The sequence below is a fragment of the Culex quinquefasciatus genome, chromosome 3 (assembly GCF_015732765.1).
Source record: "Culex quinquefasciatus strain JHB chromosome 3, VPISU_Cqui_1.0_pri_paternal, whole genome shotgun sequence".
In the NCBI taxonomy this organism is placed as follows: domain Eukaryota; kingdom Metazoa; phylum Arthropoda; class Insecta; order Diptera; family Culicidae; genus Culex; species Culex quinquefasciatus.
This window is the reverse complement of record NC_051863.1, coordinates 37,991,744-38,018,230: the sequence shown is the minus strand read 5'-3', so window position 1 is coordinate 38,018,230 and position 26,487 is coordinate 37,991,744. Positions and strand designations below refer to the sequence as shown.

The 26,487-nt window shown below is 34.7% G+C and overlaps 1 protein-coding gene across 1 annotated transcript in view; it reads right to left on the bottom strand.

Moving 5' to 3' along the window:
* Positions 1 to 26,487, bottom strand: part of LOC6046522 (synaptogenesis protein syg-2) — a 587,979-nt gene that overhangs the window by 6,831 nt on the left and 554,661 nt on the right. Inside the window, exons 15-16 of the mRNA XM_038265832.1 lie at positions 25,696 to 25,983; positions 24,958 to 25,085 (exon numbers count right to left, since the gene is read on the bottom strand). Coding sequence (XP_038121760.1) covers positions 24,958 to 25,085; positions 25,696 to 25,983 — 416 coding nt within the window. The remainder of the gene's footprint in view (positions 1 to 24,957; positions 25,086 to 25,695; positions 25,984 to 26,487) is intronic.

The following is a 26,487-nucleotide window of genomic DNA, read 5'->3' as shown; positions in this document are numbered from 1 at the left end:
TTCCAAAAAAGTTACCTAAAAATGGCTATAACTTGAAAACGGTGCACTTTATCAAAAATTCACTAAAGTACTTTTTGATTGCAAATTCGATTTTACATCGAAAAAAGAAATTGAAAAATTTTTGCGACCGATATTTCGATTTTTTGAAAAAATCAGTATTGATTCAAAAAATCATAACTCTGTCAAAGATTTTTTGCCCATTCTGGAAATTTCTGAAAAGTTGGCATTTTATGTCCTCTAAAACATATCAAAAAATAAAAAAAATTAAAAATAGTGTTTTTTTGCAAATCAAGTTTTAGTGACAAAAAGTTAAATAAAAAATCACCAAAATTTTTTTTACCGTGTATCATTTTTTTCAGTGTAGTCCATATTCATACCTACAACTTTGTCGAAGACACCAACTCGATCAAAAATTCCTTCAAAAGATACAGATTTTTGAATTTTCACATATCATTTTTGTATGAACAGCTGCCAAATTTGTATGGAAAATTATATGGACAAACTAATGATGCAAAATGGCTTCTTTGGGCATACCGAAGGCACCAAAAAAGTTTCAGCCGGATTAAAAAATACAAAAAAAAATCGAATGACCGAAAACTCAGAGAATTGCTCCAAGGTCACTTTTAAAGTACTATTTTTTAAAGCTCCATTGATTTTTATTTGAGACGTACATAGACTTCACGATATTGCTGGAGGAGATTATTATTGCAAATCAACGTACCTAAACAAATTTACGGTTCTCTTAATCTCAAATTAAAGCTTAGGATTTCCCCTTTCCAAAACCGACCTTGAAAACCGGATTTCACGAAAAAATTCAATTCTAAAAATCATTGATTTTGTTCATTAATTTTGGAAACAGTTGGTGTGAGTACACATATAAGTAATATTAAAAAAATCCCAAAAGTTGCGGGCTATCAAAATTTGAAGGAAAGTCCCTATTTCTTAATTTCCGTTTTCTTCATGAAATGTGAAAATGTAAAATGTTAAAATCTTTTCACTTTTGTCGGAGATAATGTGAAAAAAATCATTTACTAAACGTATAATCCAAACATCTGTTTGCCGTAATCATCGATAGACAAATATTTTCGAACAACCATTTCCAACAACAACGCCCAGAACCGGTAACTTTTCGACAAACCCTCGCTGATTCCACGTTGATCGATTCCTAATTGATTCCGAAAACCATCCGGAACAAATTTCCATCTCGTTGGACCACATCGGCCGTACAGTCCTGAGTGAGTGTGTGAGTGGGTGTGCGGTCTACCTTCCGGCCTGATCCAATCCGTAACGACGACGGATATGGGGCTTGAAAATCCCTCTCTTCCGATGATGCCACTTGCTAGCTTAGCCTTCGATGACTTGGCGCAAAAGTGAGTAAAGTGAGAAAGTGCGAGCTGACCCTGATTGGTAGAGGGGGTCACTTTGACTCAATTTTGTATAACATTTTGTAAAAAAATTAGATAATTTTGATAATTTTCCAAATTTAAAATTTGTAAAAAACTTATTTTTTTTAAATTTTTACCCCAATTGCCCCTAACACTGTTTGGCCACGGGATTCCTATATATGCTTCTGCCACAACCCACGTGGCCATCATCACCCACGTGGCTGTCGGGGCGAGGGTCCGTAGTCCGACGGAGCTAATTTGCTTGCTAATCCAAACGATATCCGGCCACGGCCCGGGATCAGCGAAATTGCTCTTCGCTTTCGGGGGTTGATAGAGTGCCCGAGTGGCGGGAAAAAGTGTTTTCTGGACTCGAGAGAGCATGGCATTTGGCACTCATCACCGACAGACGGGAAGGAATTTGTCTGGGTAACGATGCTAATCACGATGACTGAATCTTTTACGAAATGGTACGGGTTGTTTGGAATTGCTGGTTGATTTTTCAACCGTACAAAGTTGGGGGAAATTTCCGGATAAAATATAATGTTTTTGTTTTTATCTAACGATGTTCTTTTTCGTACTGGTCATGTCTGTGACATAACGTCATGATTCTAAAGACGGACACTTAGTAGCATATAATTTTTGTTATAACTGGCAAAAAATCATGTAAAAAGTCAGTTTTAGGAGAATGCATGCAAAATATATCTTTTCTAACAATTTTTCATCAGAATTTTAAAATTTAAATGACTTGTTGACTCCCGGACACTGATAAAAGCTGATTCGAAATCCAGACACTTTTGCTCCGAATTCCGGACACTCAATTTTGCTTATGAATCACACAAATTTGAACTGAAATGTTAGTGAATGGCATTCTTTAGTTCTCAATTAAGATGTTAACATCAAAACAATCGATATTTTATATGAAAATTGCTAAAATTTAAGGAAATCAAAATCATAAAATTCTACTTAGCTTTCCCGGTGCTTCAGATTCCTATGAAATATTTCAGTGAAATGTTTCACAGTTTTGGTAAACTTATTTTTTAAATTTTATTTATTGTTTTGGCATTAGAGAGTTCAAACAAACTTCAAATGAAAATTGGTGTAATTATTCATCAAATAATTTAGTTTTGACATTCATAATGCAAACTTATATCCAAATAATGGATAAAACAAGATGAGATGTCCGGGTTTCGAAACGTCCGGAAATTCGAATCATGACGCTAATCTTTAAATTTTTCGTCATTTGGAGAAACTTGGTTTTGTTTGTTTTAAAGAGTTCTTCTTTATATTTTGTCATTTTATGAAATTAGCTTGTTTAGTTTTCATCATTTTGCAATTGTTTGAAGTCTTTTCTACAAACTCTTTTTCTGTTCAAAGATTTTTCGAAGTTCTTTTTTAGAAAAAAATGATTGATTCTGTGAATTTAGGGGACCAAACTAGCCGAAAATTTCGACCTTTGCGATCAGCACACCAAACACGGTCAAGTCAAATAAGCACAATTTGCTCTTCCAATTTCTTGCGGACAATTCTCCAAAGTCAACACCATCCGATCGGGCAGCAGTGTCCGCCGCAATCTCCGCTGCATAACGAATTGCAAATCATGGGACGATTTCGCACCACTTTGGACAAGGGTCGTTCAGCTTGAATGTTCCGAAACTCGTGTTGGCGGGAGGTGCATCTGCATCCGTTGAACTAGAACTGGAATTCGCTCGACTGAGCGCACCAGCCGGTTCCATTCGGTCCCAAAACTGCAGCAGTGCAGTGTGACGGATGGGTGGTTTTATCCCAAGATTCGCAATCTCCATAGGGTGGAGGGGTGCCGATGAGTGCCCTCGAAAACATGGACCACCAATCGGCACAGAGTTGCAACAAACCTGATGGACAAACAACTGGCCCCAGCAATCCGCAAACGGTAGAATCCATTTCCAGCATATTGACTTTCCACTTGAAAATGTGTAATATGTATGCACAGCATCATGTGCCCTACGGGGCGAGAATCGTCCAGCGTCCTCGAGAAAGTGGTGTCCCTTGGAGCGTGTGTTGTAGCCGGGAAAGTATCTTTTTTTGAAGCAAAAGACAAACGGCACACGAGTGTTGAAACAAACCTGGACTTGCTGGAGTGGCAGAACTCCACAGAAAATTTGAAATAGCGGAATATTTACGATTTCAATTTGCAGCATGACTAGTCCACAAATTTAGGCAAAATTCTACACAAACATTACTCATACGTCAGTCACACTGTCGACGTTCTCGTGCTATCTTGTCGTACGTCGCTTTTTGACGTTCCAAGAAAAACGCGTTTTAATGTTTGACCTTGAATAAACAAAAACTAGAGCACGCAATGTAAACAATAACAAACACCGATTTGTTTGGCTGACCATTCTGTGCATTGTCCCGATGTTTTGTTAAATTTGGTTGCCGGTAGTCGGGCATGTACGTGTGTCAAACACGTTCTGACCTGAACTCCCTTTGGCCAATTGTCGCACATACAGCTTTTTTTCAGGGTGTGTTTCCGGCCCGAACAGAATTTCGAGGATCTGTAAAGGTCGAAAGGTGAGGCAAAATGGCGCTCTTAACTAAATTTTGCCCAAAATGCACGTGCGAAAAGTTGGCACGACCACGACGATATGAGGTTCGTAACGCGAGAACGAACGTTGGACCGAATTCGCATAACTTTCTAACAAGAGAAAAAAGTATTTGCATTAGAACAATTACGTGGCGAAAAACGCGGTGCGTCAGCGTTCGAATTGCGCCGTAAACGTGTAACGCCAAAAAAGTTGATCCCCTACAGCGTAGCAAATCGGGTTGATTTTTGTTTGTTGCGAGATGATGAAAGTTCAAATGATGTGGGGTTTTTCACAACATGAGGAATTTTAATTTAAGGCAAAAAGTTTCTCTTGCGCGATCGGGAAGGTTCTGTATCTAGTATCGAAAGTTATTCGTAGTAGTTTGAACATTAGCATGGTTCACGGATATATGAAAAAGGCAGAAGTGTTTAATTTCGACCGCATCAACAGGAATTTTAAAGTACTATTTTTTTCTCGCATTTTTTTATATGTTTATGGGAACTAAAAAATGCATCTTTTGCACCAGTGCATGATCTGGTATTGGAGTTTGGATACAAGGAATGCACGAACGAAATCAGATAAAGTTGCCCCAACCTCTTTTCGATTTGCATGAAACTTTGGATGGAAAATATTTTAAACATTTTGAAAAAGTTCCTACTTTTTTTCTCTTTATTTCTTACTTCTTTTCTGTCGTGGCCATGATCAACGACGACCAAATTTTTCAAAACTTTTTTTTTCGTAAAATCGCGATAACTCGTGATGTACCCCATATCATTTTTTTTTGTAATTGTCTGTTCTACATCTTTGTAGAACATTGTTGCACTCAAAAAAATAACCCTAGAAAGTAAAAAAACACGAAATTTTAAAATAAAATAAAATTCTAAATGAAGAAATGACCATTCTGGGTTATTGCAAATTCGAAAAGTACATTAAATTAAACATTAAATGACAAGTCCCAAAATGTTTTACAGTCGTGTATCCAAAAATGGCAGTATTTTAAAACTATTTTTGTTTTTATTTTTCGATGAAAAATACGTTTTTCAGAGTTCTGAGAACACCATCAAATCGGGCATCCAATTTTACATAATAGGGTACGTTATCCATTAGTGGACCCCTTTCCTATAGTGGACCCTCTGAAGGGTATTTGGTGAAAAAATCAATAAAATCCCAATTTCAAGCGTGTTTTGTCTGCAAATCTTTTATTTGGCATGTTCAGCATCATTTAAAACAATGTTGACTGACATTGAATTGTCCCTTTTGCCAAAATAAGTGTTTTGAGTTCGACTTCTGAAATCAGCCATGGCCACTAGCATTTTCACAACATAACTGCATTTCTATTTTATGATTGAATTAACTATCCAATCATTTTTTGACTGGTTATTCAACTTCAGTATGTCGAAATAATGTAAGTTTAATTAACTATAAAATAAAGTGAAGAACTGCTCATTTTCAAGCAAAAATTAGGGGGGACCAATATAGGACAACGAAAATCCTAACTTTTTCAAAAGTGGACCCCTGTTAATTTAACCTTCAAAAATTAAGGAAACTGTGTATTTAAGCAAAAGTATCTTTTTAATATACAATAAATGCTTGGTGTAATCAACCTAATTGCATATTTTTCAATTATTAGTATAAATATAGCTGTTTTCATGTTAAAAGTATCAAAAATGCTGAAGCTGTAAGAATTTATAATTAATAAAAACTATAGTTAATTGTTCTTAACTGAAGCATCATAATCAAAGTTTGAAATGATATTTTATAATAATAAATCAATAACAAAACATTTTTTGAAAAAAAAAACATGCATGCATGCGTAGTTTTATCAGCAGCTGTAAACAAATGTACTGTTTTGTTTCGGTCAACTATTTATGTAATTTATATGGAACAATGTGCATCAAAATTACCTTTTTAACATTTTAATGTTTACAGTTGTTTTTGAAACGTTTTCTTTGATCTTTTTCGGAAATAAATTTGTTTAAATGTCTGTTAGGTTTTTTGTTGTTTTAAGCCAAATTTGTTAACAAAACATCTTTGTTTATGATGGAAAAACCATCATTTATTCATTATATCTACCATAAGACCTCCATCATGCATCAAAACACCAAAAAACGAAACTATTGGCACTACGCCCCCCGGGGCATGGCCTTCCTCTAACGTGGGATTTCTGCTCCAGCGCCTCTGGCGAGACAGGAGAAACCGGGACCGACGTTTTACTTCACCATCCGATAGAAGCTCAGTGGATAAGGCGGGAATCGAACCCGCGTCTCATAGCATCATCGGGATCGGCAGCCGAAGCATCAAAACACCAAATACGGTTAAATTTGGTATTAAAATAATAGTTTTCCTATAGTGGACCCGGGTCCACAATCGGATTATGGACCCGGGTCCACTATAGGAAAAGAGGGTCCATAATGTAACACGAAAAAGTTACTTATATGAATTTATTTATTTAGCAAATCGAATAACAGTAAAAATTCAACGCTTTCTACGCTTGCCGTGGGCTTTCTTCTTAGCTCTCGGCTTCGACTGACGAGTCTTCACACGTCCCACGTAGACCAGCCCCGGCGTTGGTTGATCTTCATCGGTAGTGGTGTTGATCTCCGAACCCTTGACCTCGAGAAGATCGTTGTTGTTGTGATCTTCAGCAGCCTCGTTACCATAAGGGTGGATTTTCATGGATTTTTCGATGACCGACATCGAAAGCGGCTTTCGATGCTCGTGGTCATATTTTGCCGAAAACTCATTTTTATCAATCAGGTTAAATCGCAAAATGGTTTGGATTGATATTTTATGGTAGTATAAGCACAAACAAACACATACCCATCGCCGGAAAGTTGCGAAAATGCGATTTTCCGACTTTTCATTTTCGATGCACGAGCATCTTTAGACGACCGACATCGAAAGCATACTCACGACCATGCTTTGCTAAAATGTCCGTGCATTGAAACTCGATGCTCGTTCAGTGCCTTTTTGCTACCTCAGCGGCACCCTAGACACAAACCTAAATAACGCTTTGAAACGCTTGGTACGGGATGGGAATGAAACTTGACGAAACAAATTCTATCTGTCAAACCAGACCTTGTCAACAATCAAAACAGCTGATTTTGCATGGTGAAATGGTGGATATTGTTTTGCAGGAGGAATCCGTCCACCGGTGGTTGGATTTCGGAGTATTGTTTTACCGGAGGAATCCGTCCACCGGTGGTCGGATTTCAGGGCATTGTTTTGCAGGAGGAATCCGTTCACCAGTGGATGGATCGCCTGGCCAAGTTGACAAGAGGAACTTGTCCACCGGTGGTTGGATTTCGGTGCATTGTTTTGCAGGAGGAATCCGTCCACCGGTGAACGGATTGCCTGGCCAAGTTGACAAGAGGAACTTGTCCACCGGTAAAAGAATTTCGGGGCATTGTTTTGCAGGAGAAATCGATCCACCGGTGGCCGGATTTCTGGACATTGTTTTGCAGGAGGAATCCCTCCACCGGTGGTTGGATTTCGGTGCATTGTTTTGCAGGAGGAATCCGTTCACCGGTGGACGGATTTCAGGGTTTTGTTTTGCAGGAGGACGGATTTCTGGGCGTTGTTTTGCAGGAAGATTCTGTGCACCGATGGACGGATTGCCTGGCCAAGTTGACAAAAGGAACTGGTCCACCGGTGGTTGGATTTCGGGGCATTGTTTTGCAGGAGGAATCCGTCCACCGGAGGCCGGATTTCTGGGCATTGTTTTGCAGGAGGATGCCGTGCACCGTTGGACGGATTGCTTGCCTAAATTTTGCTTAAATTTCTTAAATTCCAAAATTTCTAAAATTTCTAAAATTTCTAAAAAAAAAAATAAAATTTTCTTAAACTTATAAATTTACTAAGTTTTTTTTTAAATTTCAAAGTATTCTAAAATTTCAAAGCTTTCTAAAATTTAAAATTTTTCTAAAATTTCAAAGTTTTCTAAAATTTTTATAATTTCTAAAATATTAAAAATATATAAAATGTCTTTACTTACTTTAATTTCTTCAATTCCTTTAATTTCTTAATATTTATAATTACCTGAATATCTTAAATTTCTTAAATTTCATAAATTTCTTAAATTTTTAAAATTTGTTTAAAAAAATTTAAATTTCTTTAATTTTTTAAATTTCTTAAATTTCTTAAATTTCTGAAATTTCTTAAATGTCTTAAATTTCTGAAATTTCTTAAATGTCTTAAATGTCTTAAATTTCTTAAATTTCTTAATTTTTTTTAAATTTCTTAAACTTCTTAAATTTCTTTAATTTCTAAAATTTCTAAAATTTCTAAAATTTCTAAAATTTCTAAAATTTCTAAAATTTCTAAAATTTCTAAAATTTCTAAAATTTCTAAAATTTCTAAAATTTCTAAAATTTCTAAAATTTCTAAAATTTCTAAAATTTCTAAAATTTCTAAAATTTCTAAAATTTCTAAAATTTCTAAAATTTCTAAAATTTCTAAAATTTCTAAAATTTCTAAAATTTCTAAAATTTCTAAAATTTCTAAAATTTCTAAAATTTCTAAAATTTCTAAAATTTCTAAAATTTCTAAAATTTCTAAAATTTCTAAAATTTCTAAAATTTCTAAAATTTCTAAAATTTCTAAAATTTCTAAAATTTCTAAAATTTCTAAAATTTCTAAAATTTTAAAATTTCTAAAATTTCTAAAATTTCTAAAATTTCTAAAATTTCTAAAATTTCTAAAATTTCTAAAATTTCTAAAATTTCTAAAATTTCTAAAATTTCTAAAATTTCTAAAATTTCTAAAATTTCTAAAATTTCTAAAATTTCTAAAATTTCTAAAATTTCTAAAATTTCTAAAATTTCTAAAATTTCTAAAATTTCTAAAATTTCTAAAATTTCTAAAACTTCTAAAATTTCTAAAATTTCTAAAATTTCTAAAATTTCTAAAATTTCTAAAATTTCTAAAATTTCTAAAATTTCTAAAATTTCTAAAATTTCTAAAATTTCTAAAATTTCTAAAATTTCTAAAATTTCTAAAATTTCTAAAATTTCTAAAATTTCTAAAATTTCTAAAATTTCTAAAATTTCTAAAATTTCTAAAATTTCTATAATTTCTAAAATTTCTATAATTTCTAATTTATATAATTTATAGAATTCCTATAATTAATATAATTTCTATAATTTCTAAAATTTCTACAATTTCTATAATTTATATAATTTCTATAATTTCTATAATTTCTATAATTTCTAAAATTTCTGAAATTTCTAAAATTTCTAAAATTTCTAAAATTTCTAAAATTTCTAAAATTTCTAAAATTTCTAAAATTTCTAAAATTTCTAAAATTTCTAAAATTTCTAAAATTTCTAAAATTTCTAAAATTTCTAAAATTTCTAAAATTTCTAAAATTTCTAAAATTTCTAAAATTTCTAAAATTTCTAAAATTTCTAAAATTTCTAAAATTTCTAAAATTTCTAAAATTTCTAAAATTTCTAAAATTTCTAAAATTTCTACAATTTCTAAAATTTCTATAATTTCTAAAATTTCTAAAATTTCTAAAATTTCTAAAATTTCTAAAATTTCTAAAATTTCTAAAATTTCTAAAATTTCTAAAATTTCTAAAATTTCTAAAATTTTTAAAATTTCTAAAATTTCTAAAATTTATAAAATTTCTAAAATTTCTAAAATTTCTAAAATTTCTAAAATTTCTAAAATTTCTAAAATTTCTAAAATTTCTAAAATTTCTAAAATTTTAAAATTTTAAAATTTCTAAAATTTCTAAAATTTTTAAAATTTTTAAGATTTTTAAAATTTTTAAAAAATTTTTTATTTCTATAATTTCTATTTTTTCTATGATTTCTATAATTTCTATAATTTCTAAAATTTCAAAAATTTCTAAAATTTCTAAAATTTAGATTTTTTTAAAAAAATTTCTAAAATTTCTTTAATTCTTTTAATTCCTTAAATTTCCTAATTCTTTTATTTTCTTTAATTTCTTAAATTTCCTCAATTTTCTAAATCACTTAATTATTTCTTTAATTTCTCATATTTCTTGAATTATTTATTTCTTAAAATTTCTAAAAAAATAAATTGCTTAATTTTTTGAAATTCCTGAAATTTTTCAATTTTTAGTCCACTCTATAGAGAATTTGCAGCTAAGCTAAAAGACACGTGTCGCCACCTATGAACAAATAGCGTAAACCTATGATTTATTTTTTGAAAAATATGTGTTTTTTCCTTCATAATCAACATTTTTATTAATTTTATGCCGGATTCGGATGAGAAAAAATATTTCCAACAATTTGGTGTACAACTTTCCAATGTTTGTTTGATTTTTCTATGAGAAAACTGGAAATTTAGAAAAAGATAGTAATTTGGACTATTTGTTAAGAAAGTCTGTCAAAAATCAATAAAAATTGTTGAATATACGTAAACACATCTGTTATCAATTATAAAACTGTTTATTTCATTGATATAAACGGGGAAACTCATTTTTAGTGTTCCAAAACATGTTTTTTTTAGGAAAAGTCACATATTTCTGCGCGCCCAAAAAAAAGATGTTCATTATTTTAAAGCAAAGAAAAATTTCTCGTCTTTTGCAACCAGTTTCATTAAGATTGATGCAGGGAACCATGAGAAATAAGCAATTTTGTTCTTCAATCCAGCAGAAAGAAATACGATTTTTGGCGCCGCCTACATTTGAAACACAGTCGCGCTACAAAACCTCAATTATCTCTCATCTATTTTGCATGATTTTTCGCAACGAACATGAGGCAAGAGGTTTTATTTAATTAAATTATGCGCTAGTCTAATCATGCGCCTTTTTGAAAAAGATTAATTGAACAACATCAGCTTATTTCAAAAGTTGTTCTGGAATTCCAATCGCCACGCAATGCTGCTTTGTTTACGTTTGAATCTGTCATTTTCCATCCTTCGTTAACTTGCATGCAAGTGTTCCTTATTCCGGAAAGTCGATTTTGGGGTTGTGTCTAAGCTAAATGAAGTAACGCAAGCCACGAGCATCGAGTTGGTTCGATGCTCGTGCTCTCGATGTCGTTGCACAATCCATGAAAATCCAGCCTAACAGGCAAAAAAAAAACTTTTTTTTTCAAATGGCTATTTTTCTGCTCAAAAACAAATTACTGATGAAACAAAAAGTCAAAATTGTTCAAAAGATTTCAGATTTCATAGTTTTGTACAGAGGGGTTATGAAAAAGTGCTTAAAATATTGAAAAATTGTGAAAAATGCGCGTCGACTCTACTAGCGGGTCCACTAATGGTTAAAATACCCTAGTCCTTTGAAACTAAATTTCCATCTCATCACCATTTCAGGCTACACATTATTGAAAAAAAAAACGTATTTTTTCGAATGTTCAAAAATTGAAGAGGTCGTACCGCCCCTCTGTCACGAGATATCAAGCTGGAGTTCGGATTCGTGATCGCGGACAAAATGTTACCCCTTGGGACCAAGTTTCACGCAAATCGAAGAGAGTTTGGGGCAACTGATGTGTGATTTTTTTTTACATGTTTTAGGGGACAACAACCCGCAACTTTTGATCCATAGAGAAATATGGTCAAAAGCCTGCCGCCGAGTTATCAATTTTTGAAAAAGTAGTGATTTTTGGAAAAAATCAAAATTTTATGCAAAAACAAATTTGACTTCATTTTTCCAAGTAAAATTGAATTTGGAATCAAAAAACACATTACAGATTTTTTGATAAAGAGCTCCATTTTCTGGATATAGCCAGGCCACCGAAAGTTTGATTCAGCGAAATAGGTATTTGCAGTTTTTTTTATTAAAGTGTTTTTTTATGAGTGACCAATTTGGTCTGATTAGATTAGATTAGAAAGTGTGTTCATGAGTGACCAATTCTGGAAATATTTTTTTTTGAAGGTTTAGAAAATTTGCTAGAAAATTGTCTAAGTTACATTAAAGATGGAACCTCTGGTTGCTAAGATACAGTGAAAATTCGTGAATTTTTTTGATCTTTTCTAAAACAATACTTTTAAAGTTTTTGAACCAAGACTAACATTTCAAAAGGGCCAAAATTTAATAACATGCCCTTTTGAAAGTTTTGTCTTGATTCAAAAATTTTAAAAGATATTGTTTTCGAAAAGATTAATGAATTTCAAATTAAAAATCGTTTTTTTAACTTTTTCATATTTTTTTTTAACTGAGACAGTATTCATGGTGGGGTATCATTTTTGTCATTAAATGTGTATTCTTTAAAAAAAATAAAACAAAAAGCATCAAAAATTGATAACATTTTCAGTTGCCAACGTGTCGAAAAAGGCACAGTTAGCGCAAAAAAAGAGGAAATAAACGGGGGTGACGCGGAAAAGCTAGATTAAGAAGTGAACGGGCAACGAGGCGAAAAGGACGCGATAAAATGTCACTGATATGGTGGAAAGCTTCCAGCGTGTGTATATAGTTTCCCTCATTTCCACTGACCCCGCATTCATCTCGTTCGTTTTATATCACTGAAGGTGAAATAAAACACCATCGATTGATTCACCTAGTAGTGTGCCTGGTTTGTTGCAGAGAATTTGATTTTTTCTAAATGGAAGATTTGTGGATGAAATTTAAAGCTGCTTTTTGTTCGGGCTTGCAATAAATCTTAACATTTGGTTTTAAGTTTGCTTAATAATGGAAGAAGAAAAAAAGTTCCCCAAATTTAACTCCTTAAAGCAAGCAAGTCGTTCGGAAAATGTCTTCAACCATATACAGCCGAAATAAATCTGTATTCATCTCGGATTCCAATTTTTTCTCCAACTTTGAAAGCAAAATAAAAAAAATATATGTAAAAAAGGTCCAGTCGCTCTGGGACAGAAAGTGACAAACCCGCCAAGCCACGCTGCAGTTTCCTGCAATCAGTGCAGTGCTGAACATGTGTGTGTGTATGTGGGGATAAACCACACAGCAATCATATCACTGATGACCCCATTTTCCACACCCACACACTTCCCCTCACTCCTTCTTTGGTCACACACAGAAGTGTAAGTGGAAAGTGCGGAAGGAAAGCAAGATTTTTTATGCTCCTCGTCTTTTTTTTGTGTGAAAAGCTTCTTCTGTTGTGCTGAGGCCCGTATCGCAAAAATAGTTGCTTATGACAGGGGAAAAATGAAGTGTCCTGAACACATTTTAACACACACACACACACACGCACACACGCTCTCGATATTCAGGTCTTGAGCACACAAACATTCCCGTTCTGCGGACTTTGGGTTTGATATCAGCTCTTTTTTTAAGGACCCGTGTTGAACGGTGCAAGTTGGTGTTGAAAGAGTACAGTTTCCTACAAACACACACGAACACGGACAGGCTGAGGGAAAAATGGGCAAATATTTGAGCGGAAGATTTTCGCAAGATTACGAACCGGAGCATAATAGTGCCGGTAATATGTGGCTGAGCAAACACAAAACTGCCGCCGGCATAAGCCGAGCTCGAAATTTTGAGGCACGTTTTCGGGGACAGTTTTGAGCGCGGGAAAGCTAGTGTTTGATGATGGTAGTGGACGGCCTGTGGAGCTCTGAATTTGTGTTCCAAAATAGTTTCTAAATAATGTCCAAAAAACAATTGAAGGTATTTGGCAACGGACTTTCTTTAGATAACAAGTCACCTTATTTGAAAAAATCCTCCAACGGTTGGGAATACTACTTAGTACTATTTCCCAACTAGCCACACACTGAAGTCGGTACTTTAACACTATTTCCAGAGAGCCCTCAACTCTAAAAGCACACTCGTGCTTGTTGCACCTGCATGGCCTATTTTTTCGATTTGAAAATGAAGTGCATTTGCAACTCAGACAAATGAGCATCCTCCAGGGAGGAAAAAAAGAGAAAAAAGTGGTTTGCGTAATGGTAAGCGTGGTCCATTGGTTCGTGATGATGCTGTTGCATTTCAAAAGGCCAGTATATTTGAGCAGATCATCGTCCGTAATGACTTCTCCCTACCCATCTAGTACCAGTATGTGTGCAGTGTACTGGCCGGATTCTGCCAGTGCGTAAATATTATGGCCGTTACCCCCTTAACAACATGTATGCAGAGGGGGAGGAGGAGACACGCACATGCACAAATGGTTGGTATTTTTATGCTGTAATCAGTTCTGCATAAAGATGAGGCTCCGGCCTTGGCTGGTGCGTTCTATTTGAAGGACTCTCCCGAGGGGTCGTTCCGTTATACGATAATGATGATGAAGATGAATGGGGCTGGGACAGGGCCAGGAATAAGCTCGAATGGGCCCTCTCATTGCGTTGGCGGACAACATACTGGTCTAGTATGGAGTCGTTGAATGGAGTGCTGCTGCAACAGGACTGACATTTGACTTTTGAGTGAATTTTCTCTGAATGGCAGTATAATCAATGTTGTTTCTTAATCTCAATATTGGGTTTATGAGAAGATTGATGGATGTTTTTCTCCTTTGAATACCGATAAGTGCCTTTTAAAATGTACTGAAACTTTTTTGGTGCCTTCGGTATGCCCAATGAAGCCATTTTGCCATTAGTTTGTTCATATAATTTTCCATATAAATTTGGCAGCTGTCCATACAAAAATGATGCATGAAAATTCAAAAATGTGTAGCTTTCGAAGGAATTTTTTGATTAATTTAGTGCCTTCGGCAAAGTTGTAGGTATGTATACGGACTACACTGGAAAAAATGTTACACGTTAATAACATTTTGGTGATTTTTATTTAACTTTTTGTCACTAAAACTTGATTTGCAATAAAACACTATTTAATTTTTTTAATTTTTTGATATGTTTTAGAGGACATCAAATGCCAACTTTTCTGAAATTTCCAGGTTGTGCAAAAAATCTTTGACCGAGTTATGATTTTTTTAATCAATACTGATTTTTGCAAAAAATCGAAATATTGGTCGAAAAAAAATTTCAACTTCATTTTTCGATGTAAAATCAAATTTGCAATCAAAAAGTACTTCAGTGAAATTTTGATAAAGTGCACCGTTTTCAAGTTAAATCCATTTTTAGGTGACACAGTTTTTCATTTCTGAAATTTCTGAAAAGTTGGCATTTGATGTCCTCTAAAACATACCAAAAAATGAAAAAAATTAAAAATAGTGTTTTTTTTTGCAAATCAAGTTTAAGTGACAAAACGTTAAAAGAAAATGTCACCAAAGTTTTGTTTACCGTGTATCATTTTTTTTCCAGTGTAGTCCATATCCATACCTACAACTTTGTCGAAGACACCAAATTGATCAAAAAATTCCTTCAAAAGTTACAGATTTTTGAATTTACATGCATCATTTTTGTATGGACAGCTGCCGAATTTGTATGGAAAATTATATGAACAAACCAATGAAGCAAAATGGCTTCATTGGGCATACCGAAGGCACCAAAAAAGTTTCAGTTGGATAAACACAAAATTTTAAAATGAAAAATGTTGTTCTAAGTGAAGAAATTTCTGTTTTGGGTTATTGCAGATTTGGAAAGTACATACATGTAAAAAATCTCCAAAATTCATATTTTAGAAAATTTATCCAGTCTACTAAAAGATGATTTCTAATTACTCCAGAAAGTTTCATGAAGATATTTCATGACCAAAGTGAGTAACATACGATTTAAGCTTAAAGTTTTGCTATGCACAAAGCGACCTGTCAAACTTTCTTAAAGATTAGCGAGGTTGGATGGACCAAATTGGCTGGAATTCGAGGTGAAGACTCTCAAAACATATCCCGTGTGCATGAAAAAGCTCGATTTTGAGTTTTTTATTAAAAAAACATACAAAAATCAAAAACTGACGATATTTTGTATGAAAATCAAAAATATATGTTAATCTTTTTTTAAATAAACTTTTTGAAAATCGGCCTTCGTCATGCACACGGGACCGGTTTAACGAGTCTTTACCAAAATTTGGAGCCGATTTGGTCAAAGTAGAGTTGAGATATCGTGGCACCCGTTTTTTGAAACTGCTGAAATCAAATAGCTCTATCTCTATTGGACTTCGATCTAAAAATTCACCAAACATCAATTTTTCAACCAATTTTTGATCTACTAAAAGCATTGAAAACAAGAACTTTTAAAATTCAAGAAAATTTTAAGGTTGGATGTGTTGCACTTGTTTTTAAAAATGTCAGAATGTTAAAAAATGTTTTTCTGAGGTCATTTTTGACTGTTTTTCTAACTGACATTTCATTTATAATATATGAAAATAAGAATGCAGTAATTTAGTAAGTTTTTTTTTCATTTTTTTCTTACACTTGGTGACCCTTATTTTCAAGCAATAACTGTTCCAAAATGGATTATGATATAACACACAGCTGTAAGGCACTCCAAAACTCTGTTATGTACCTCAAAAGAACTTATTGTATCTTGATTATTCACCAATAAAACCGAATTGAATTGAATTGAAGTATGCAGTAATTTTGTAGTGTACCAGACTATGCCTCTAAGCTGTTTTTTACCAATTCAAATGATAATGCTATCGTTTCATAGTAGAACATGTGAAAATGCGAAAAAAATAATTTAATCGAATCATTTGCCGACATCTTGGATTTATAAATTTCAAATCAACTTAGCGTAGTTTACGGGTCATACTTATGTATCAAAAAATGAGACAACGAAACAAATTTCAACAAGAAAAACTTTAAACAAGAAATGTAAAGTTTTTCGTAGATCAAAAGTGTTGCAAAATGACCTCCTAAACACGGGAAAAATGAAAAATTCGAAAACAAATTGGACAGTAGAGAGTTAAAAGGACATGTCCTAAAATAATAGTACAGTTGAACAACAAAAAATAAGAGAACCCGCATAAAGATTTCTGATGAACTTACAGTAAATTTTAACGTTACAAAACGATAAAATATATTGTTTTTTTGACAGTGTTTTAACAGTAGACAGCATCGTTTTTTAAGATAATTTGCGTCGTATTTTGGGATTTTACCATAAAAAAGGGGGGTTGTTATGCACCGGTACCATAAAAATTTCAAAATTTTTCCATACATTTTTTTTCCAAATACGACGCATTTTACTGTTAATCTAATGTTGCATTTTTCATCCAAAAACTCGTCCTGACTATAGAAAACATCATACATTAATAATAAAAACAGCAAGCATTACAATGCATTGCACAGTCAATTTACAGTTCTTCATGGTTTTTTATCTACTAAATGATGCGGTAAAAACTATATGCGGACAATAAAACTAATAAGCATTACAATGAATTACACAGTAAAATTATAATTCTTTATGGTTTATTCCCACTAAATGCTACTGTGAAAACTATTTTCGGACATTAAAATATATAGTAAATAAAGTAAATTTTACAGTAGTTTTATTGTTATTCATAGTATGCTATTTATATTCAACATTGAACCACTTTGTTTATTTGTTCATGAATTGTTAACGCCTTCTTCAGTTTTTGCAAATCGCCAAAAGGAATCCTTCCACGACGTTTTCTTTCGCTTTCGATTCCTTTTGAAACCCTCGATCGAGACCGGTTCCTGTTCCCCCTCGGGTGGGTGATGCCGTGGTGTGTTCAGTCTGTCCGCCGGTACCTTTTGTCGACTGGATACTCCGGATTGATTTGCTGGTATTGTTAGTGTTAATAAATGAGAAGACAATTAAGTTAAGAAAAATCTTAATTTAAATAATCAAAATCTGGGGGATGAGACGAGAGAATGCGTAACGTGATTTTCGAATGAGCACAAGCGTGACTTTTCTTTGCACTTGAATAATTTGTTTTGAAATCTTCTGTGCGCATTTTTTTTCAAGTTTTCGGAAGACAAATTACTGCGTCAGAAGTGGATGAAGGTTTGCGAAGTCGGTTTGGAACAAAATGTAAGCAAGAGCTCTAGGAAGTACAGTGCCCATTTTGAGACAAAGTACAAGTCTTAATAAATAACGTTTTGTACTAGAAAAAGCGAATCGTGCCCACAATTCGGGCGGAATCAATTGTTGGAGACGACCTCCGGATGAGCGCTGAAAAGGGAGAATTAGCCAGTAAGAAGTGGGTCCATTGGAAAAAGAATGGCTATACGACAACTTTACTGGTAATGGTTATGGTGATTCCGAGAATAATTACAAAAGGTTCGCTGTATCAAAAGAAAAAGAAAATCAACAAACCATATTTGGTTTTTACAATAATTTCCCTAATGAATGGTTACAATACTTGCTGCTTCTGGCGAACAGTAAAACGGCTCCGCTTTGCAGTTCAAAACGGTTCCGCTTTTGAACCGCTCTATTCACCCCCCCGATCAAAATTCGCAGATTCTGTTCTGAGATTCTTAAATGCTTTTATTCAAGATATTTAAACAAAAACTTTGGCTATTGAATTTGAAATTTATTTAAGCCCTTTATTTTAAATTTCTCAAATTATCAAATCGAATGCAGACTGTATTTGAATTTTTGAACCCACAGTTTCTAATTTATTTTTTTATACCTTCGTTTTTTTATTTTAAATTTTCAGGATTTGCAAATGCCTCCTGTAAAAGAAAAAAAAACACACGAAATAAACTTAAGAAAGTTACCCAAGCAAACCATTGTTTTTTTGCAAGCAGTTGACTTAGTCAAACTTTTCGACACCCTCAGCAAACGTCAAATCAGTACAAACTGGTGCCGAATCTCTTCCATAAAGATCCGGCAATAATTTTTATGGTTTGACGTTTGCGAAAAAAAAAGAATCTTGAAAATTTAAACAAATCACTTAGTGCATCAGACCATGACAAACATCTGCTGCTGCTGCAGGAGGGATTCGGCCATCTCCAAATTTCACGAAACGCCTGATATTTACATCCCGGAGCTCTTCCGATTCGTTGACGATTGAGGATCCTGTAAAATAGAAAAAAAGGTATTTCCTAAGAGGGCTATAAAAATGGGGCTGGATACACTTCAAACGGCGACGACGGAACGTGTGAGCGGCATAAACAATCGGACGCGACTGGCAACTTCTTTCAAACCGTTTCGGAAGAAATTCATACAAAACATAACCACACACAAACACTACAAACGTCGGCGATGACGATGCACAAATCTCGGACGCGATTGCCAACTTCTTTGGAACCGGAAGAAGTTCAAAAACACACGCACCCACACACGACCGACGACGGAATCTGGCACAAATCCTGGACGCATCTGGCAACTTTTATCCAAACCGGTCCGGAAGGACGACGACAACAGAATCTGGCACAAATCCCGGACGCATCTGGTAACTTCTTCCAAACCGGTCCGGAAGAAGTACCAAAACACACGTACCTACTTCAAACGACGACGATGGCGACGGAATCTACCCCAAATTGCGGACGCATTAATGTTCTTCACCGATCCAAATACTCACCAAAAGTTGCTGACACTAATCCTCTTCTCCTCCCGGATCAGTCACCCGGCAGATTTGACGCCGGGAGTTTGGTTTTTCACAAGCACACGCGATTTCATTTCGATTAAAACTTTTGAAACTGCGGCCAACACAAACAGGATCGAACATGCATCGCGAGTGAAAAAATTTGACAGCTTGCTCAACCCGCTCAACCATGGTGCGTTCGTTTGGGAGCGTCGTACGGTTCAGGCGACGACGTCAGGTGTCATGGTGTGTTCATTTTGGGATCCTTATCATTTTATGCCTTTTCTATTTTTGAGTAAAAATGTTAAAATGTTATAATATTAAAATGTTTAAATGTTTAAATGTTTAAATGTTTAAATGTTTTAATGATTTAATGTTTTAATGTTTTAATGTTTAAATGTTTAAATGTTTAAATGTTTAAATGTTTAAATGTTTAAATGTTTAAATGTTTAAATGTTTAAATGTTTAAATGTTTAAATGTTTAAATGTTTAAATGTTTAAATGTTTAAATGTTTAAATGTTTAAATGTTTAAATGTTTTAATGATTTAATGTTTTAATGTTTAAATGTTTAAATGTTTAAATGTATTAATATTTTAATATTTTAATTTTAATTAATATTGTAATATATTTATATATTAATATATTAATATATTAATATATTAATATATTAATATATTAATATATAATATATGACACTCAACCCCCGGTGGTTGGTCACTTTTTCGTTTGACACTTTTTTAGTTTGTACCCCGTTGGTTGGTCAAAGTCAAACTAAAAAGTGACGAACTGTCACTTTTTACACGGCGCTCACGCACACTATCAAAACAAACGTTTGGTAGTGTGTGTGAACTCCGTGTAAAAGGGGTGTCAAACTAAAACGTTGCCCCGTTCGTTTGACAACAGTTGGTGTCAAACCATCGGGGTTTGAGTGTAATATATTAATATATTAATGTGTTATAATATTAATATATAAATATATTATTATTTTAATATTTTAATATTTTAATATTTTAATATTTTAATATTTTAATATTTTAATATTTTAATATTTTAATATTTTAATATTTTAATATTTTATTATTTAAATATTTTAATACATTAATATATTTATATATTATAATATATTATATGTCCGGGACCGTGGTGTAGTGGGTAGTCGGCCTGGGTTCGATCCCAGACGGTCCCGGTGGCATTTTTCGAGACGAGATTTGTCTGATCACGCCTTCCGTCGGACGGGAAGTAAATGTTGGCCCCGGACTAACCTAAAAAGGTTAGGTCGTTAGCTCAGTCCAGGTGTAGGAGTCGTCTCCTGGGTCCTGTCTCGGTGGAGTCGCTGGTAGGCAGTTGGACTAACAATCCAAAGGTCGTCAGTTCGAATCCCGGGATGGATGGAGACTAAGGTGTAAAAAGAGGTTTGCAATTGCCTCAACAATCAAACCTTCGGACACCTAGTTTCGAGTAGGAATCTCGCAATCGAGAACGCCAAGTCAATGCTGTAGAGCGAATAATTTGATTTTTTGAATATATTAATATATTAATATATTAATATATCAATATATTAATAAATTAATATTTTAATATTTTTTTTTTGTGTGGGAACAGTTAAATAATTAATGTTTTAATGCATAAGTTTTTAAAATAATTTGATTTGATTTGAGTTTTTCACAAAATCGTTTGTGAAGTTTTGTATTTGAAATATAACTCGTTTTAAATACTTTTATTATATTTAAAAAAAAAATCGTTAAAAAAGTTCACACTACGCAACTATAACATTACAATGAACGTAATGTAACAAAAATTGGAAAAAATGCATTATGAGATTTCCAATACAAAACCATAAGATTTGCTGTATTCATGAATTTTACGATAGTTTTATTGTTTCCATTTATAACATTTCCAATAACAAAACCTTCCAATTATCTGTAACCATGAATTGTATAGTAGCTTCATCGCCATTCCAGTAAAGTTCGAAAAAGTCAACAATAAACTTACCATAAATATTGTAATATGTATTGTAATTGGATGGTTTTAACAGTGCAAATCATCATACATTTTTATGCGGGAAGTTTTGAATTTAGTTTTCGCGTTTCTTTTTATTTCGTCGTCCGTGTCTGTCGCGGGTGACCATGAACGGCCATGATCGACGACGACCAACTTATTCAAGACTTTTTTTTCGTAAAATCGCTATAACTCGTGATGTTTATAAGCAAACCCCTTATGTTTATATATAAAAAATGTAATTGTCTGCTCTACAATTTTGTAGAACATTGTTACACAAAAAAAATAACCCTGCCAAGTTAGAAAAAAACACGAAATTTTAAAATGAAAATTTTTGTTCTAAATGAAAAAAATACCCTTCAAGGTCAATGTAACTTCGAAAAGTATATTAAATTTCCCTTAAAATGACATGTTCCAAAAATTTTTACAGTCGATATACGGAAAATGAGAGAATTTTGAAAACTTTTTAAGTGTTTTTTTTTCGATGAAAAATACGTTTTTCAGAATTCGGAGTACGCCATCGAATTGGGAGTAGTGCGGTGCCTGTGTGGACCAACCGTCCCCTAACATGACAGTTTTAGTTATTGCGCGTATCCACCGCCAGATGGCAAGTGGGCCTCGTCGGAGTACGCCCATCAAATACGCAACTCAAAATTTGCATAGAAAACTTTTTTTTCGTGACGGCTTTTGTGGCACGCTCACTTCAACAGTTCTAGACTAATATTTGAACGTGGCGTATCTCAAAACAAGTTTTTAAAGAAAATGATTCCATAATGCTTATTTTGTCGTTTTAAACCAAAACAAGGCAAAAACTATATTTAATTAAACTATTCGCCATTTTCAAAAATTTGGCTAGATAATATCGAAGGCCGCCATCTTAGGCCCACTGGGCCCACAAAACGGGGTACGCTTAGTTTGTATGGGAGCTGTCAACATGCTCCCGGGCTGGTGTGGACGCGCAGTCCTGTTTTTTCGTGTTATTTTCCGTCTCTTTTATGTCGCTGTTCGAGTGCATGGGGTGATTGGCTATTATAATTAAATAATGGCATCAGTAGTGTGGTGCTTTTCGGGACGCGCAGTTCTGTTTTTTTACCTTGTTTTTTTTTTCATTGTTTTTTTTCCACTCGCGTTCGTTGGCCGATGAGTTTTTTTGTGTTGTTCTCTATTTATAGTTTTCTATAAAAACGTACCTATTTTTTTGAGACTAGCAAGTCGTATTGCTGGATTAAGCCCTTTCTATATCATTTCAATAATCATCTCTATAAATGAAGCCCTTCCTACATCACCGTTGATCGGAAGGCACGCCGACGGAGAATTTCTGGAGAATCGCGGTCGAATTAATACTATATTTAAATCCCTAGATAGCTATCTTTCCGCAGCCGGCTGCCTAAGATTTTTAAAATTTCAACCGATAAACAAATTGCTTATGGTCGCATCACCTACCACAGTGAATCCTGACCTCATACCCATCTTACTAACCCTCAAAACTCATGTGATACTTTGTCGGAGACGCAGTCGATTTGGCGGTCCCATCACTCAAGTATCGGACTAACATTCCCATCCACTTCCCCGTGTCTTACCTCTGGTCGTGGCCGGCGTCGGTATTGATCAGCACGATAGGGACCTTTGAAAATTGCGAAGGGGTGATGATTGGTTCCTACTTTTCATCTGTGGTCCACGGAGCAATGTTTGGGGGTCCTGGTCAATAACGAAGTAGCACCTACGGGTAGACACCAATGCTATGCTATGCTATGCTATTCGGAGTACGCCATCGAATTGGGCATCTAAAATTATATAAAAGTCCATTTGACTCCGAATTTCCAATCCTTCACCATTTAAGGCTGCAAATTATTGAAAAACACGTATTTATTCGAATGTTCAGAATTGGAAGAAGTAGTTCCGCCCCTCCGTCACGAGATATCGAAAAATGGAGCTTGAATTTGTGATCAGGGACAAAAGTTACCCATTAGGGCAAAGTTTTACGAACATCGAAGAGGGGTCCGATTTATGTAAGTTGGCCAAAAATTTCCCATTGGAACGAAAAACTCTTCAAGTTTAAAAATTATATTTTGAAAGTTTGATGTGTGATAATGTGTGCCAATGTTTTTGGAAATGCTATTTTTACAGGTGTCAACATTGGCTGTGTTTTTTCACTAACATTTCCTCTATTTTAAGTAGATTAAATAGCATAGCATAGCATTACGGGTTTATACCACGCTGTACGAGAGTGCCACAATGGCCGATTCAATATTGTCAGACGAGTGCTGTCCTGTACAGTTAAAAATACCCGAGAACTTAAATTTCCACACTGTGCTCCATGGCTAGTAGCCATTGGCTACACCTTTAATTTTAAGTGAAAAAAAAAACCTATAGCAGTGCATGTGAAAACAAGCAAAACATTTTAAAACTGACCGTACAAATATGAACATACCGTCAGTGGGGGTGACATTGGGTCTGGGGGGTGAGATTGGGTCAAAGTGATTTTTTTACGGATTTCACCATTTCTCTGATTCTTCTCAATTAAACTGAATTCTGTTAAAAGGGTTGTGTAGGGGACATCTTAAGATGACTTCGCTGAAAAATCTCGTTGCTAGAGCAAATCCTTTTATTTTGAAAGCTGTTTAAAATTGAGGTACGTTTTTGGTCAAAAATAACTTCTTGAAAAATCATTTTTCTAAAATTTTTGTTGGGATTGCTAACAAAAAATTTGAAAATCTCCACTTCAAACATTGTAGCATGTCAATACGATTCCCTCGAACAAGAAACACTGTCGGATGACTTGTTTTTACCATATCGTTGTATTTGAGCATCATTTTAGCTTCATTTGACCCAATGTCACCCCCTCTAAGGGGTGAGATTGGGCCAATTTTCAAACTATTGGCATTTAAGGTAGTGTTCATCAAAATTCACCTTATTTTGGAAATATGTTAGTAAACTATCTAAGAGCAAATCTACGTTGGAAGATTTTCTATGTTATTTAAATTGTTTTTGTTATTAAGTAATTACGAGAGGTATATCGTTTTTTGACCCATAGTCACCCCCACTGACGGTACTAAAAATAACCATCGTCGCACGAAAAATAAAAATCGTGATTTTTTTTTAAATCTCTCCTTCCTTTAAAAATAGCAGTCGAGTTTTGCTCTATCATTTTCTGTTTCCAAGATATGGCCATTTGAAAACAGAGTTTTTTTTTAAATGACGAAATTCGCAAAACTTTGGGGTGGTGCCAAAAAAGAAGGGGTGGTTCAATTTGGTACAAAATGGTACAACATTTGGTACAAAATCGGGATTCTTACATAGTTGAATAGTATCAATAACTCAGTTTCAACAATAAATTTGAGATTAATAAGAGAAAGTCAATTTCGAGTGATGTGCCACTTGGCGCGAAATGACCCCCATGTTATCTCCATTAACGGCGATGCTGTAATGTTCCACCCAATTTCCATCTCTATCTCTCGTAGCAAAGCGTGGCCATTTGTGATGGCAGATGAATCGGGATCGATTGCTGAAGCTGGTTGATGCATTTCTATCGAAATTTGAGCGCAGTAGATACACACCAATTTCTGAAGTATCTTTCCAGTAACTATTTACTAAATTTGCACGACTGAAAATTTTCCTGTGAGGCTTGCATGAAGTTATCAAAAAAATGCTGAAAAATTCAGTAGTGCAGAGTTCCGTAAATGTTACTGAAGTTAGGCATGAGGGTTTGGTGTGTATACTTTATGCATGATGCTGAAGCTAATGAAATGGACCTACCCCGGTGAGGTACGTTTTCCGGCTATCGTCCAGTATCGTCCTTCCAATAATGTCGTGTTTGCTGTTGCATAGTGAATTATGCAGCGCCGTTGGGGTTTGATTTGCCGATATCAATTTGTAGTCGGGATCTGGAAAATGTACGGAAAAACGGCGGCGTTAGCTTTGGGTTTAATGTGGGTTTGGGGGTAATGGTAGCGAGGGTTATTTTTTTTTTGCTTTTTCAATTGAAAATTGATTGGATTTTGGGAGGGTTTTACAACATTGGCCGAAGCTTTGATGAGCAATGGCGATATGATGATTTGAAGCAGATACATCGAATAAACCAAGCCAGTTCTAACAAAACGCTTCAAACAAAATTGGCTTTGATGTGGCTCTGAGACAAAGTTTCAGCAATCTTTGTAATAAAGTCGATAATAATCCAGATAATTTGAAAATATCCCAATAGAAATCGTTAAAGTGTTCATTACACTGAGCCTCACGCTAAGAACTCGACTGCGAAAAAGGTTTTCCCATTTCGCAAAGGCAAAATCGCTGCGAGAATCCTTAATTGGCTGACTTTTCACCGGATTCCAACCGACTATTGCCTTGACTGTATGCTAAAAAGGACCTTCACTTTCTAACGGCTTAATGAACGAGATTACACCCGCAGGGTTGCGCAAAAACTAAGAAGCAACGGAAGCTGATCAATATGCATTGGCCTTCTCCGGCCGGAAGCTGCTGGCTGGCTGCCGAGCTTACCTTCGTTCGTGGGCACCACGTCCGGGTTTTTCTCGTCGTACATGTCCTCCGACTGGCTCAGCGGTAACGAGATTTTCTCCTTAATTGGCAGATTACCGGGCCGCTTGCCGAGGACGCCGCCGCCCCCGTTCGCGCCGTGGTGGTGGCCCGCCTTGGTGGCCGTCGTCTGGCTGGCCCGCAGCTTGAACGCGGCCGCGACGGCGATGATGATGCAGATTATCACCGTCAGGATGGCGATGAAGATCCCGATCGACAGGATCGGCGACAGCTCGAACTCGCCGTGGGGACCTGGTGGGGGAAGGAGGGGAAATGTTTTAGTTATTTTGAAATAGTTGGATAGCCAGTTTTTTTTTTCCTCAAAATATTACAAACAAAATCATGACCTCAATGCCCATTCTTTCTGTAAAATCTTATTTTTCCTGTGTTCAAAAAGATTTCTGACAAAATCTTTTGTTTTTCTCAAACAACTGCTAAAAGTTTTTCAAAATCAAATTATTCGCTCTACAGCATTGCCTTGGCGTTCTCGATTGCTAGATTCCTACTTGAAACTAAGTGTCCGAAGGCTTGATTGTTGAGGCAATTGCAAACCTCTTTTTACACATTAGCTTCCATCCACCCCGGGATTCGAACTGACGACCTTTGGATTGTTAGTCCAACTGCCTACCAACGACTCCTGGACTGAGCTAACGACCTAACCCTCTAGGTTAGACCGGGGCCAACATTTACTTCCCCATCCGACGGAAGGCGTGGTCAGACAAATCTCGTCTCGAAAAATGCCACCGGGACCGTCTG